Source organism: Microcaecilia unicolor, chromosome 10 (genome assembly GCF_901765095.1).
Source record: "Microcaecilia unicolor chromosome 10, aMicUni1.1, whole genome shotgun sequence".
Taxonomy (NCBI): Eukaryota; Metazoa; Chordata; class Amphibia; order Gymnophiona; family Siphonopidae; genus Microcaecilia; species Microcaecilia unicolor.
The window spans coordinates 144,946,589-144,959,493 of record NC_044040.1 but is presented as its reverse complement, the minus strand read 5'-3'; the positions used below and the strand labels follow the sequence as shown (position 1 = coordinate 144,959,493).

Sequence of the window (12,905 nt, the reverse complement as noted above, 5' to 3'; positions counted from 1 at the left end):
ATTTTTTTCGGCGCCAATTTTTACAGCACCATTTATAGAATCTGGCCCAATATGTCAGCTTTGGAAGTGTATATCTGTGGTATCTTGCATTTCTATTATTTATTTGGATTTACTGTGACAGATATTTTGTACAGGTCTCTTTGAAGGGTTTGTTTATTGGAGCACTGAAGGGATTTCTCTTTCCTTCCCCCTCCCCCCAGTCCTCACCACCTTGGGAGAGATGGTGTATAAGGGGTCCATCTTAATTTTTCTGCCTGGGGCCCATTTAGTCCTAGCTATGTCACTGCCACACACAGTGGAGGCAGTGCATGAACCCAAACAGGACTATTACACCCAATTGACCAATTCTCTCAGCTCCAACCCCCGTCGTCTCTTCGCCGCCCTTAACTCCCTCCTCAAAGTGCCCTCCGCTCCCACCCCCCTTGCTCTCTCCTCAATCACTGGCTGATTACTTCTGCGACAAGGTGCAAAAGATCAACCTTGAGTTCACTACCAAGCCATCTCCTCCTCTTCACCCGTCAACCCTCTCCCTCAACCAACAAACCCAGGCCTCTTTCTCCTCCTTTCCTGACATCACCGAGGAGGAAACCACTCACCTTCTTTCCTCCTCGAAATGTACCACCTGCTCTTCTGACCCCATCCCCACCAACTTACTTAACATCATCTCTCATACTGTCACCCCCTCCATCTGTCATATCCTCAACCTCTCTCTTTCCACTGCAACTGTCCCCGACACCTTCAAGCATGCCGTAGTCACACCTCTCCTCAAAAAACCATCACTTGACCCTACCTGTCCCTCCAACTACCGCCCCATCTCCCTCCTACCCTTCCTCTCCAAAATACTTGAGTGTGCTGTTCACAGCCGCTGCCTTGATTTTCTCTCCTCTCATGCCATCCTCGATCCATTTCAATCCGGTTTTTGCTCTCTACACTCGACAGAAACAGCACTCTCTAAAGTCTGTAATGACCTGTTGCTTGCCAAATCCAGAGGCCACTACTCCATCCTCATTCTCCTCGATCTATCCGCCGCTTTTGACACGGTCAATCATGACTTACTTCTTGCCACACTGTCCTCATTTGGGTTCCAGGGCACTGTCCTCTCCTGGTTCTCCTCCTATCTCTCCCACCGCACCTTCAGAGTTCATTCTCATGGATCTTCCTCCACCCCCATCCCGCTATCTGTTGCCGTTCCCCAGGGATCTGTCCTTGGACCCCTTCTCTTCTCAATCTACACCTCTTCCCTGGGCTCCCTGATCTCATCTCATGGTTTCCAGTATCATCTCTATGCTGATGACACCCAGCTGTATCTCTCCACACCAGACATCACCGCTGAGACCCAGGCAAAGGTATCAGCCTGCCTAGCCGACATTGCTGCCTGGATGTCCAACCGCCACCTGAAACTGAACATGTCCAAGACCGAGCTCATCGTCTTTCCACCAAAACCCACTTCTCCTCTTCCTCCACTTTCTATCTCAGTTGATAACACCCTCATCCTCCCCGTCTCATCTGCCCGCAACCTCGGAGTCATCTTTGACTCCTCCCTCTCCTTCTCTGCGCATATCCAGCAGATAGCCAAGACCTGTCGCTTCTTCCTATTTAACATCAGCAAAATTTGCCCTTTCCTCTCTGAACACACCACCCGAACTCTCGTCCACGCTCTCATTACCTCTCGCCTTGACTACTGCAACTTACTCCTCACCGGCCTCCCACTTAGCCATCTATCCCCCCTTCAATCTGTTCAGAACTCTGCTGCATGTCTTATATTCCGCCAGAACCGATATACTCATATCACCCCTCTCCTCAGGTCACTTCACTGGCTTCCAATCAGATACCGCATTCAATTCAAGCTTCTCCTTCTTACCTACAAATGCACTCAGTCTGCTGCCCCTCACTACCTTTCTACCCTCATCTCCCCTTACGTTCCCACTCGAAACCTCCGTTCACAGGACAAATCCCTCCTCTCAGTACCCTTCTCCACCACCGCCAACTCCAGGCTCCGCTCATTCTGCCTCGCCTCACCCCATGCTTGGAACAACCTTCCTGAGCCCTTACGCCAAGCCCCCTCCCTGCCCATCTTCAAGTCGTTGCTTAAAGCCCACCTCTTCAATGCTGCGTTAGGCACCTAACTCTTACCGTTCAGTAATCCAATTTGTCTGCCCCTTTCGGATTGACTGTTCACTTGTCTTTTAGATTGTAAGCTCCTTGAGCAGGGACTGTCCCTCTATGTTAAATTGTACAGCGCTGCGTAACCCTAGTAGCGCTTTAGAAATGTTAAGTAGTAGTAGTAGTAGTAGTATCTCATTTATATTCATTGTGGAAGTCCTGGAAACTAGGCTGAATGGGTGCCATATTGCCTCTAAGCTGTGCAAGAGACCTCTGCCTACATTTCTGCCAGTGTAGGTGATGCATTAATATTTTGTTTTCAATCTCAAGCGGCAGGCATGTTCTGCAGGATTCCAAGCAGCCCGCCTAATCCTCATAATTGAAGACACAACATTGATGCTCCATCTCCACCATAAAAGTGGGTGGAAGGCTCCCCCCAGCTTGAGGGACCAATGGCTGGGTGTGTGTTGGGGCTGAGTTGAGAACTAGTGGATTAAATTTTCAGCAATAAAGCATTTCTGTATATTTTTAAAGGCTTAATCAGTATCAACAGTAAAAAAGAGAGTGAGAGATACCGCTTAAGTGGATTTTCAGCCTCTAAAACTATGCACGTTTTCATAATGTGCATACTTTTAGCTGCATTGCAAAGAGGTCCAGTTGAAAAATATGCATGTACGTTTATGTATTCATTTTGTAAAAGGATGCCTATCTTAAGCCTATTTTAAAAAGGCAACATAGGTGTCTATACATATCTTTATCAAATAGGCTTCCAGTTCCAGCACCAATAGTGCACAAATTCCCACATACAAATTTACACCTGCTCCGAGAAAGGTTAAATGTATGCATGTACTCTACACATTGAATGCATATCTTATAAAATCTGTACATACACACTTGCACTTTGCCCAAACTATACCTCAGGGAATGCCAATATGCAGAATGCCATTTTCTTCTATTTAGAATACACAAAATTATAGTGTACTCTTCAAAACACCACCCCTAAGAATGCTACTGCTCACTGCGGGTAAAAGTATACATGAGATGCAGTGGCAAAAATGTTGTTCAAACAGTCTCCACAGTACCGGGGTGGGGGTGGGAAGGAGGGCAAGTCAAGAAGAAGATCCAGCAACCCTGCACTGTGACAGCTGAGAAACAGCTCAAACATAATTTACTTGGCATGCTATCCCCCTCCAGTTTTCTTTAATAAATACCTGTGAAATCATGTTACTGTTACAATCAGTCTTTGACCTAGCAGCTGAAGGCACTGCTCCCTCTAAACTGAGCAGGAGTCCTCCAACTACATTGCTGCCAGTAGGGGGAGGTGCTTCAATATTGTGCTTTCAATTGCTAGGGCCAAGCAGATTCCCTGGAGTACTGCACAAATTGCCTGTCCCTCACTATTGAAAATGTAATAGTGAAATAGCACCCTCACTAGCAGGGCTGTAGGTGGAGGATTCCTGCTCAGCTTAAGAGAACAGTGGCTGGAGGTGAAGCTCTTATGCGCTTCTTTAGTTTTCAGGAGAGATTATTGTTAAAGACAGTAGGAGGGAGGCAGCACGGCAAGTTAAAAGTCATGTTTGCCACAGTCTCCCTTATTTATCTTGAGGAGAGTAGAGGGTGAGAAGTGGGAAGCAGGGGCGTATCTGCGGGGGCCACAGGGGCCTGGGCCCCCGCAGATTTTGGACTGGACCCCCCCTACCGCCGACCCTCTCCACCCCCACCTCACGCCACCAACCCGTCGCTGATCTTTGCTGGCGGGGGACCCCAACCCCCGCCAGTCGAGGTCATCTCTTCCGTTGCAGGCTGCAAGATGCAAAGCTTCCTGTTCTAAGTCTGACGTGCTGCACGTACAACGTGCAGGACGTCAGACTCAGAATTTGAAACTGAGTCTGACATCCTGCGCGTTGTACGTGCAGGATGTCAGACTCAGAAGAACAGGAAGCTTTGCAACTTGCAGCCTGCAACGGAAGAGAGGACCTCGGCTGGCGGGGGGTTGGGGTCCCCCACCAGCAAAGGTAAGCGACGGCAGCAGGGGAGGGTTGGCAGCGGGAGGGGGGTGGAGAGAGTAATTGGTGGCGGGGGGGGGGTCTGGCAATGGCGGGGGGGGGGGGGATCGGTGGCGGCAGGGGGGGGGCTAAAATGTGCCCCCTCCCTCTGGCTGTGGCCCCCCTACCGCCCGAGTCCAGATACGCCTCTGGTGGGAAGCAAGGGAAGGTGGGTACCCCTTTCCTCTCACTGTTGCCACTGCCATGTGGGACCTTCAGCAAAATTTTGCTTGGAAGTCCCTCATTTCAACTCATGCCATTAATGAAATGCCATTATCTACTGGATTCTATATATCGCACCTTAATTTCCATGTGGCAATTGAAGCACATTCTATAACAATGCACGTAATTTAATTGGTTAACTTAAACACTGTCTATTGGATGTTAACAAGCAATTAGCAGAACTAATTGGCATAAATTAAGGTTTATGCACAGAACTCGCTTAGCGTATTTTGTAACGTGGTGCGTGTAAATTCTAAGTTGCATAGTTGAAAAGGGGCATGGCTATGGGCATAGGCATTTCTAAAATCTATGCGTGTTGTTATAAAATACACCCGCTCTGTGTCTAATTTAGGCATCGGGATTTACACCAAGTAAAACGTGGTGTAAATGGCCGCAACTAAATTTGGGTGCGTGGAGAGGCGCTCGGTGTAATTCTATATACCACACAGAAATGTAAGTCTATTCTATAAAATGTAGGCATACTTTAGAGAATACGCCTAGGTGTATTTTTTTTTCTGAACGGAATTTTCAGGTATCATATATAAAATCTAGCCCTATAGGCATACTTTTACCTGCTTAAAATTTGGGCAATTTTATAATAAGAATTTATGTGTATAAACCACTGTATGTACCGAAGTAGTTTTGAAAACTATCCTCTAAGAGTTCCAAAGCCATTTCTGCAGGTAAACCAGTTCTTTACCCATGGAAATGGGCTTTTATAAACTTGCCTGTCCTACGTGTGCATGAAATTATGTGCATAGAGCTTTTAGGTACACAATTTTATCTACAGGATGAAGTGGCATTCTTGAGGGTGAATTTGGAAACAGGTTTTCACTTCCTTGTCTACTTCTGAATTTTCAAAAGTATGCACATATTTTACCTCTGAAAAAAAGTATATATACAAAATAGGTGTAAATGTATGCATGGGTCATTTTTTTCACTAATGCGGACAGTTAAAACATTACATCCTACATTATAGATTAAATAAATTCCCCCAAAAGCAAAGCATCCATCATTAGACATAGCCCAGTAATTCAAATTATACATTAGACACATTGGCTGTCTTAGAGACAAATGCTGAAAATACATCTGGATATAAAGCAGCCCACCTACCTGAATCATCTTCTGCTTCTTCAGATACCTCCTCTTCCGGTTGTACTGCGAACTGCAGGTGGGTCACCAGCCCCATGTTCCCCTTCTTGTAGTATTCAATCAGGTCCTCCAGGCTATTGAAATACATCAGGGGTACGCCTTCTGAAGCCTAGGGAACCCACCCCACCAGCAAACACAGAAATTACCTATTGAGTTTTGCCAGGTGCTCATTCTGCCACAAAAAGTGGGTGGGAAAGTGAAGGCAGAAAGTGAGTACAGTTAAAGCAAATTAACTGTGCTGACTGCGCAATCATGTAACCACAGCCAGCCTTGCAAAGGAGGCTATTCACACCCACGCCCAGGCTTCAACTAGCGTCAGCCAAAAAAAAAAAAAAAAACTCAAGCCACAAAGATAAGTGGAAGCCAGATAGAGGAAACCCAGCTTCTTTCTGCAACCCTATACCTTCAGCATGTATGCCTGTGAAAGAATGTATGCATTTATGTGTGAGCAGGGACAGCTATCAGTGTCATGTGCCAAAGATTTCCTGATGCTAGTTTCAGAATAAAAGATGTGCACAGAAAAATAAATTTGGCTCACTTTCAATTCATCTTTAAACCTTTACCATGATTTTGTTTCTTGATTAATTTTGAACTTTTACTTATAAACATCATTTAACACACGTTAGAGTTTAAGGAGGCAGCTGTATAAATTGGTACCTCAGTGTAGGGGCCTCAATGTCATGCACTTAACGCCAATTCTATAAGGCTATCTTGGCGCCAAAATTCTGATATAGAAAGCAAATGGTATGATAAGTAGAACTGAATAAAGCCATAACCTGAATAACGGTGCTTTGTATTAATATCACCAGGGCTGGTGCTAGGGTTTTTGGCACATTCCTGCAACCTATAAATCGGCACCCTCCTCCCTGTTTCTCTCCACCTCCCCCAGTGCAGCATCTCCTGTTTCTCTTCGCTCCCCCTTTTCCCTTCAGCATCTCCCTTTTCTCTTCTCTTTCCTCTTTCCATCCAGTATTGCCCCTTCTCTCTTTTCTCCTACCTATTTAGGCAGAAATTTGAATCCACCTTCTAAATGTGACTGTCTGGCCTTCCTTTACTGTCTTTACCCTTTCGGGAAGCTCTGCTTGGGGTATTGAGTTTTAGTCCTACTGCTTTAGATGCAGTTGTTTAAATGCTGATAAGCAGCTCTTTGATTCTTCTGCTTTCCATCCAAATTGTAGTTCCTTTCATTATTATATCTGGGTGTTTTTTGAACAGTTTAAATTTAACTGGCCAAGCCGATATTCAGCAGCCAAAGATATATCTGCTATTCTGGTGGCCTAATTTGACCACCAAACTTAGCCAACAATGCACGGAACATTGGCACATAGCTGATTATATTGCCGGCTATCTCCCGCTGAATACTGCTTGATAGCCGGTTAAGTGTCATTTAACAGGCCAGGAACGGCTCCTGGGAAGTTAAACGGTTTTAAATATCGGGCGGAATATGTCTGAGGTATATATTTGCAAGGTTTTACATGTGAGAAAAGTTTTACAAATGGAAGCAGCAAAATAAAAAAAAATTCACTTTCCTTGGCGTTTATGAAATGATATAGACAGAAAAAAGGCAGTATTAGGACAGTGTTCAAAGGAGTTTACCCAGGAAACTTAGTAGTTAGCTGGGTAAAGCCCCTGGGCTGAATACTTCTTTTCATTTAGTATGTGTACAGGTACATCTGTAGCAGTGGACTTTCAAAAGGAAACTCAGCACACATTTTCAAAGGGAGGCTCTACTTATATGACACAGAAACATACACGTGCATACCCTCTCTCAGGCAGGGTCCACACCTCTACACCCTCATGCAAAGTTCTTGCATTTGCTGCCAGTTCTTTTCCTCAGCCTGTAGCAGACCCTTCACACTTTCTACCATTCTTCTTAAATTCCTACTCCCTTTCAACAATCCTATTCCCTCACAATACTCACTGGTTCCACAGCTCTCTCTAAAACCCCATGCAGCAGAACTCAGCATGGGGAGGTTTGCTTGAGAACAGGAGATGGTTCAAGGCTATCTAGCCCATTATCCTCTGGATTCTGTATAGTGTACCTAAAGATCAGTGCTGATTTCTATAGCAATGTGCATAATTTAACAAGCTTAGGCTAATGAGCACTGATAACAGAACTTAACAAGCAATAATGAGCACTAATTGGAACTGATTAGAATTTAGGCACACAACGCGCTAAAAATATTTAGCGAGTTGTGCGCCTAAATTCTAATCAGTGCCAATTAGCGTATTCTGTAAAGAAGTGTGCCAAACTTTGAATGTGTGTAGGCAAAAAAGGGCTTGGTTATGGGTGGGAAAATGGGCATTTTATGGGCATTCCAAAATTTATGCATCTAGTTATAGAATACGGCCAAGTTTTAGTTGGTGTAAATAGATACACATAGATTTAGGCATTGAAATATGAACTATGGAAGAGGAGTGGCCTAGTGGTTAGGGTGGTGGACTTTGGTCCTGAGGAACTGAGTTCAATTCCCACTTCAGGCACAGGCAGCTCCTTGTGACTCTGGGCAAGTCACTTAACCCTCCATTGCCCCATGTAAACCACATTGAGCCTGCCATGAGTGGGAAAGCACAGGGTACAAATGTAAAAAAAAAAACTAAGCATATTCTATAATCAGTGCCTAAATCTAGGCACCGATTATAGAATGCACTGATTTCAGCACCAGTTTTTTTTAGGTGCCATATATAGAATCTCCTCCTATATGGGTTGAAGCCAGTAGGCAGAGTAACTGGTTCACCAAAACAATAGCAAACGTTATTGAAAGCAATAGATTATTAGAAATCATGGACTGCCTATGCATGGTCCATCTGTAAAAAGTCAAAAGTTGTTCCAGTTGGATAGGCAGTGCCTTAAAAGGTGGAGGACAAAATATTTTTTTTTCACTTATTTCACTTATTCCGTCGGCAGAATCAGAGAGAAGTAGAGAGATCGTGGATGCTTTCCAAAGTGTTTTGCTCAGACAAATGGTGACGGAACCCACGAGGGAGGGAGCAACGCTGGATCTGGTGCTCACAAATGGAGATAGCGTGTCAAATATCCGAGTGGGTGCCCACCTGGGCAACAGTGACCATCAAACGGTTTGGTTTGATATAACAGCTGTAGTGGAGGGCAGCCACTCAAAACTCAAAGTCCTGGATTTCAAGCGTGCTGACTTTACTAAAATGGGGGAATACCTGAGGAAGGAGATGATGGGCTGGGAGGAAGTACAAGAAGTGGAAGGACAGTGGTCAAGGCTGAAAGAAGCTATAAATAAGGCCACAAACCTTTATGTAAGGAAAGTAAATAAAAGCAAGAGAAAAAGGAAACCTATATGGCAGTGGCGTACCTAGGGTAGTTGACACCCGGGGCCGGTCATTTTTTAACACCCCCCCCCCCACCCCCCAAATCCAGTACTAGGCATGCCGAGAATACAAAACACTCAGGACCTATAGAGCAATTCTACCATACCATAAGCAGTCATTTCTATGAGTCACACAAGGAAAAGGAAAGCATCTTAAACACTACAGTGAGCACTAGAACATCAATTCACCTATTGTAAAACGAAACCAGTCAGAATAGTACAGATCGTAGATCCTGCACAGTCAATGCCAACTGAAAGCCATGTCTTTTTCACAAACACAGATACACCCTAATCCACTATAGAATAAGTAATCATAAACTTTCTATTTAGACAAAAATTAAACTGAACCCCCAATGCCAGACTCTGCATACAATGCAACACCACAGAAACAGAAACTGTCCCCTAGTACTGTGCAAAATATAAAGACAGCAGATGTAAATTTGAAAAAAAAACCTAACAAGTACCAATCACCACTTTACAAATTAACAAATAGAAATAAAACAAATATAGAAAGTAAAATAATACCATTTTATTGGACTAATACATTTAGCTTTCAGAGGCCAAAACCTCCGTCCTCGGGTCAGTACAGTATAGTGCTGTTACAGTATCCTATCCTGACCTGAGGAAGGGGGTTTTGTTCTCCGAAAGTTAGTCAAAATGTATTAAAATTAGTCTAATAAAAAGATTACCTTATTTACATGTTCTATTATAAACATTTAACACATCTACAATACTTTGTCCTAAAGCAAAAAAAACAAAAAAATATATTTTATTTACAGTTTGTTGTCTCTGGTTTCTGCTTTCCTCATCTTCTTTTCACCGTCTTCCTTCCATCCAGCATCTGTCTTTACTCTCTCTCTCTCTCTGCCATCCAGTGTCTGCCCTCTCTGTCATCCCTTCCATCCACTGCCTGCCCTTTCTCTCTGCCCCTTCAATCCACCATTTGCCCTCCCTCTCCCATCCATCCAGGGTCTGCCCTCCCTCTCGCTCCCCCTTCCATCTAGGATCTGTCCCCTCTCTCTCTCTGCTCCTTTTTTCAGCCCCCAGTTACAGCCCCCTTCTCCCCTCTGAACACCCCCACCCCAGTCCCCTTTTCCCCTCCCCTTCTCCTGTCTGAGACCCCCACCACAGTCCCCTTCTCCCCTCCCCTGTCTGAGACCCCCACCCCAGTCCCCTTCTCTCCTCTGAACACCCCCATCCCAGTCCCCTTCTCCCCTCCCCTTCCCTTCTCCCCTCTGAGACAGTGGCGTAGCCAGAAGTCAATTTTTGGGTGGGCCAACAGGTTGGATGGGTGGGCACTAGACAGTGGTGTGCTGGTAAATGTTTAACAACAGGCTCTCTCCCCGGTCCACCTCTGCACCTCCCCTCAAAATTGCAGAGCTGGCTATAGCCGGGGAGAGAGCCTGGGGGGGGGGGGGGGGCAATGCATTACTGTCTCCAGAAAAAAAAATTAAATGATCCCAGGTTCCAATTTAATTCATGCTTAATGTGGGATAAAATGCCATAAATAAGTAAATAAATATAAACTTTTAATGTTGAGCACCTGATTCTCAAAGTGGACATATTCCAAACACTATAATGAAAATAAAATGATTTTTTTTCTACCTTTGTTGTCTGGTGACTGTTTTTCTGATCATGCTGGCCCAGTATCCGATTCTGCTGCTATCTGTCCTCTTAACTCCGTTTCCAGGGCTTCCTTTCCATTTATTTCTTTACTTTCCTCCTTTCTTCTTCATTTCTTGCTCTATATCCATAAGTAAAAGCTGGGTCCTCTGCAGACTTGACTGTCTAGTGGATCCAGCTTCTGCCTATTTTCTTCATCCATGTGCAGTTTTTCTCCTCTCTTCCTTTTCCCTCATCTCATCTCCTTCCTCATTCATCCAACCCCTCCATCCATGTCCAGCATTTCTTCTCTCTCCCTTCCCTCTCTTCCATCCATGTCCAGCAACCCTCCTCTCCCCTGTCCTTCCCTCCATCCATGTCCAGCAACCCTCCTCTCCCCTGTCCTTCCCTCCATCCATGTCCAGCAACCCTCCTCTCCCCTTCTTCCACCATATCCAGCAGCCCTCCTCTCCCCTTCTTCCACCATGTCCAGCAACCCTCCTCTCCCCTTCCCTCCATCTAGCAACCCTCCTCTCCCCTTCTTCCACCATATCCAGCAACCCTCCTCTCCCCTTCTTCCACCATGTCCAGCAACCCTCCTCTCCCCATCCCTCCATCCAGCAACCCTCCTCTCCCCTTCTTCCACCATGTGCAGCAACCCTCCTCTCCCCTTCCCTCCATCCAGCAACCCTCCTCTCCCCTTCTTCCACCATGTGCAGCAACCCTCCTCTCCCCTTCCCTCCATCCAGCAACCCTCCTCTCCCCTTCTTCCACCATGTCCAGCAACCCTCCTCTCCCCTTCCCTCCATCCAGCAACCCTCCTCTCCCCTTCCCTCCATCCAGCAACCCTCCTCTCCCCTTCTTCCACCATGTCCAGCAACCCTCCTCTCCCCTTCCCTCCATCCAGCAACCCTCCTCTCCCCTTCTTCCACCATGTCCAGCAACCCTCCTCTCCCCTTCTTCCACCATATCCAGCAACCCTCCTCTCCCCTTCTTCCACCATGTGCAGCAACCCTCCTCTCCCCTTCCCTCCATCCAGCAACCCTCCTCTCCCCTTCTTCCACCATATCCAGCAACCCTCCTCTCCCACCATGTCCAGCAACCATCCTCTCCCCTTCCCTCCATCCAGCAACCCTCCTCTCCCCTTCTTCCACCATATCCAGCAACCCTCCTCTCCCCTTCTTCCACCATGTCCAGCAACCCTCCTCTCCCCATCCCTCCATCCAGCAACCCTCCTCTCCCCTTCTTCCACCATGTGCAGCAACCCTCCTCTCCCGTCTGCCCTGTTTCCTTCCCGCCCCCCCCTTTAAATATTACAGTTTTGCTGGAGTCGCGGGCAGCCGGCATTGAAGACATCGGCAGGCTTACGCCGGTTCCAGCAGCCTTCCCTTCCCTCGTTGCAAGTCGGATGATAGCTCCGCCCTCGTAGAAACAGGAAATACATCAGAAGAGGGCGGAGCCATCATCCGACTTGCAACGAGGGAAGGGAAGGCTGCTGGAACCGGCGTAAACCTGCCGATGTCTTCAATGCCGGCTGCCCGCGACTCCAGCAAAACTGTAATATTTAAAGGTACGGCGGGCGGCGGCGGGGCAGTGGCGGGCTGGGGCGCCTATGCTGCCGTGAGAGAGAGGGAGGCAGATGCGGGATCGGAGCGCAGCCTGCTCCCTCCGCTCCATTGCCTCCACTGCTGGGTGGGCCTGAACCAAAACTGGGTGGGCCTGGGCCCACCCAGGCCCACCAGTGGCTACGCCCCTGCTCTGAGATCCCCACCCCAGTCCCCTTCTCCCCTCCCCTTTCCCCCTCTGAGACCCCCACCCCAGTCCCCTTCTCCCCTCTCCTTCCCTTCTCCCCTCTGAGATCCCCACCCCAGTCCCCTTCTCCCCTCCCCTGTCTGAACACCCCCACCCGAGTCCCTTTCGCCCCTCTCCTTCCCCACCTCAGTCCCGTTAAAACCGGCGAACCAGCGTCGCAGGCAGTGCCTCGTGCCCTGCTTGTAAAAAAAAATCAAATCTCCTTCCTTCTCCTCGTCTTGACGTCGACTCGGGCCTTCCAATAATTGATTGGAAGGCCCGAGTCGACGTCAAGACGAGGAGGAGAAGGAGGAAGGAGATTTGATTTTTTTTTTTACAAGCAGGGCACGAGGCGCTGCCTGCGACGCTGCTTCGCCGGTTTTTTAAATGTGCGGCGCCGCGGGAACGGCCACGGGAGGCGGCGGGAGCGGAGCACCCCCCACCCACTGGCACCCAGGGCGGACCGCCCCCACCGTCCCCCTCTTGGTACGCCACTGCTATATGGTTCTCCAAACAAGTGGCTGAGAAAATAAAGGCTAAAGAGTTGGCGTTACAGAAATACAAAAAAACTCAAGAAAAGGAACACGGGGAGGAATACAAGATGAAACTGAAAGAAGCCAAGAGAGAGATACGTCTGGCGAAAGCGCAA

At 47.2% G+C, this 12,905-nt stretch overlaps 1 protein-coding gene across 1 annotated transcript in view; it reads right to left on the bottom strand.

Annotated features, from left to right (window-relative positions):
* The window catches only part of INPP5D (inositol polyphosphate-5-phosphatase D), a 420,594-nt gene that overhangs the window by 227,705 nt on the left and 179,984 nt on the right, over positions 1-12,905 (bottom strand). Inside the window, exon 3 of the mRNA XM_030216155.1 lies at positions 5,484-5,631. Coding sequence (XP_030072015.1) covers positions 5,484-5,631 — 148 coding nt within the window. The remainder of the gene's footprint in view (positions 1-5,483; positions 5,632-12,905) is intronic.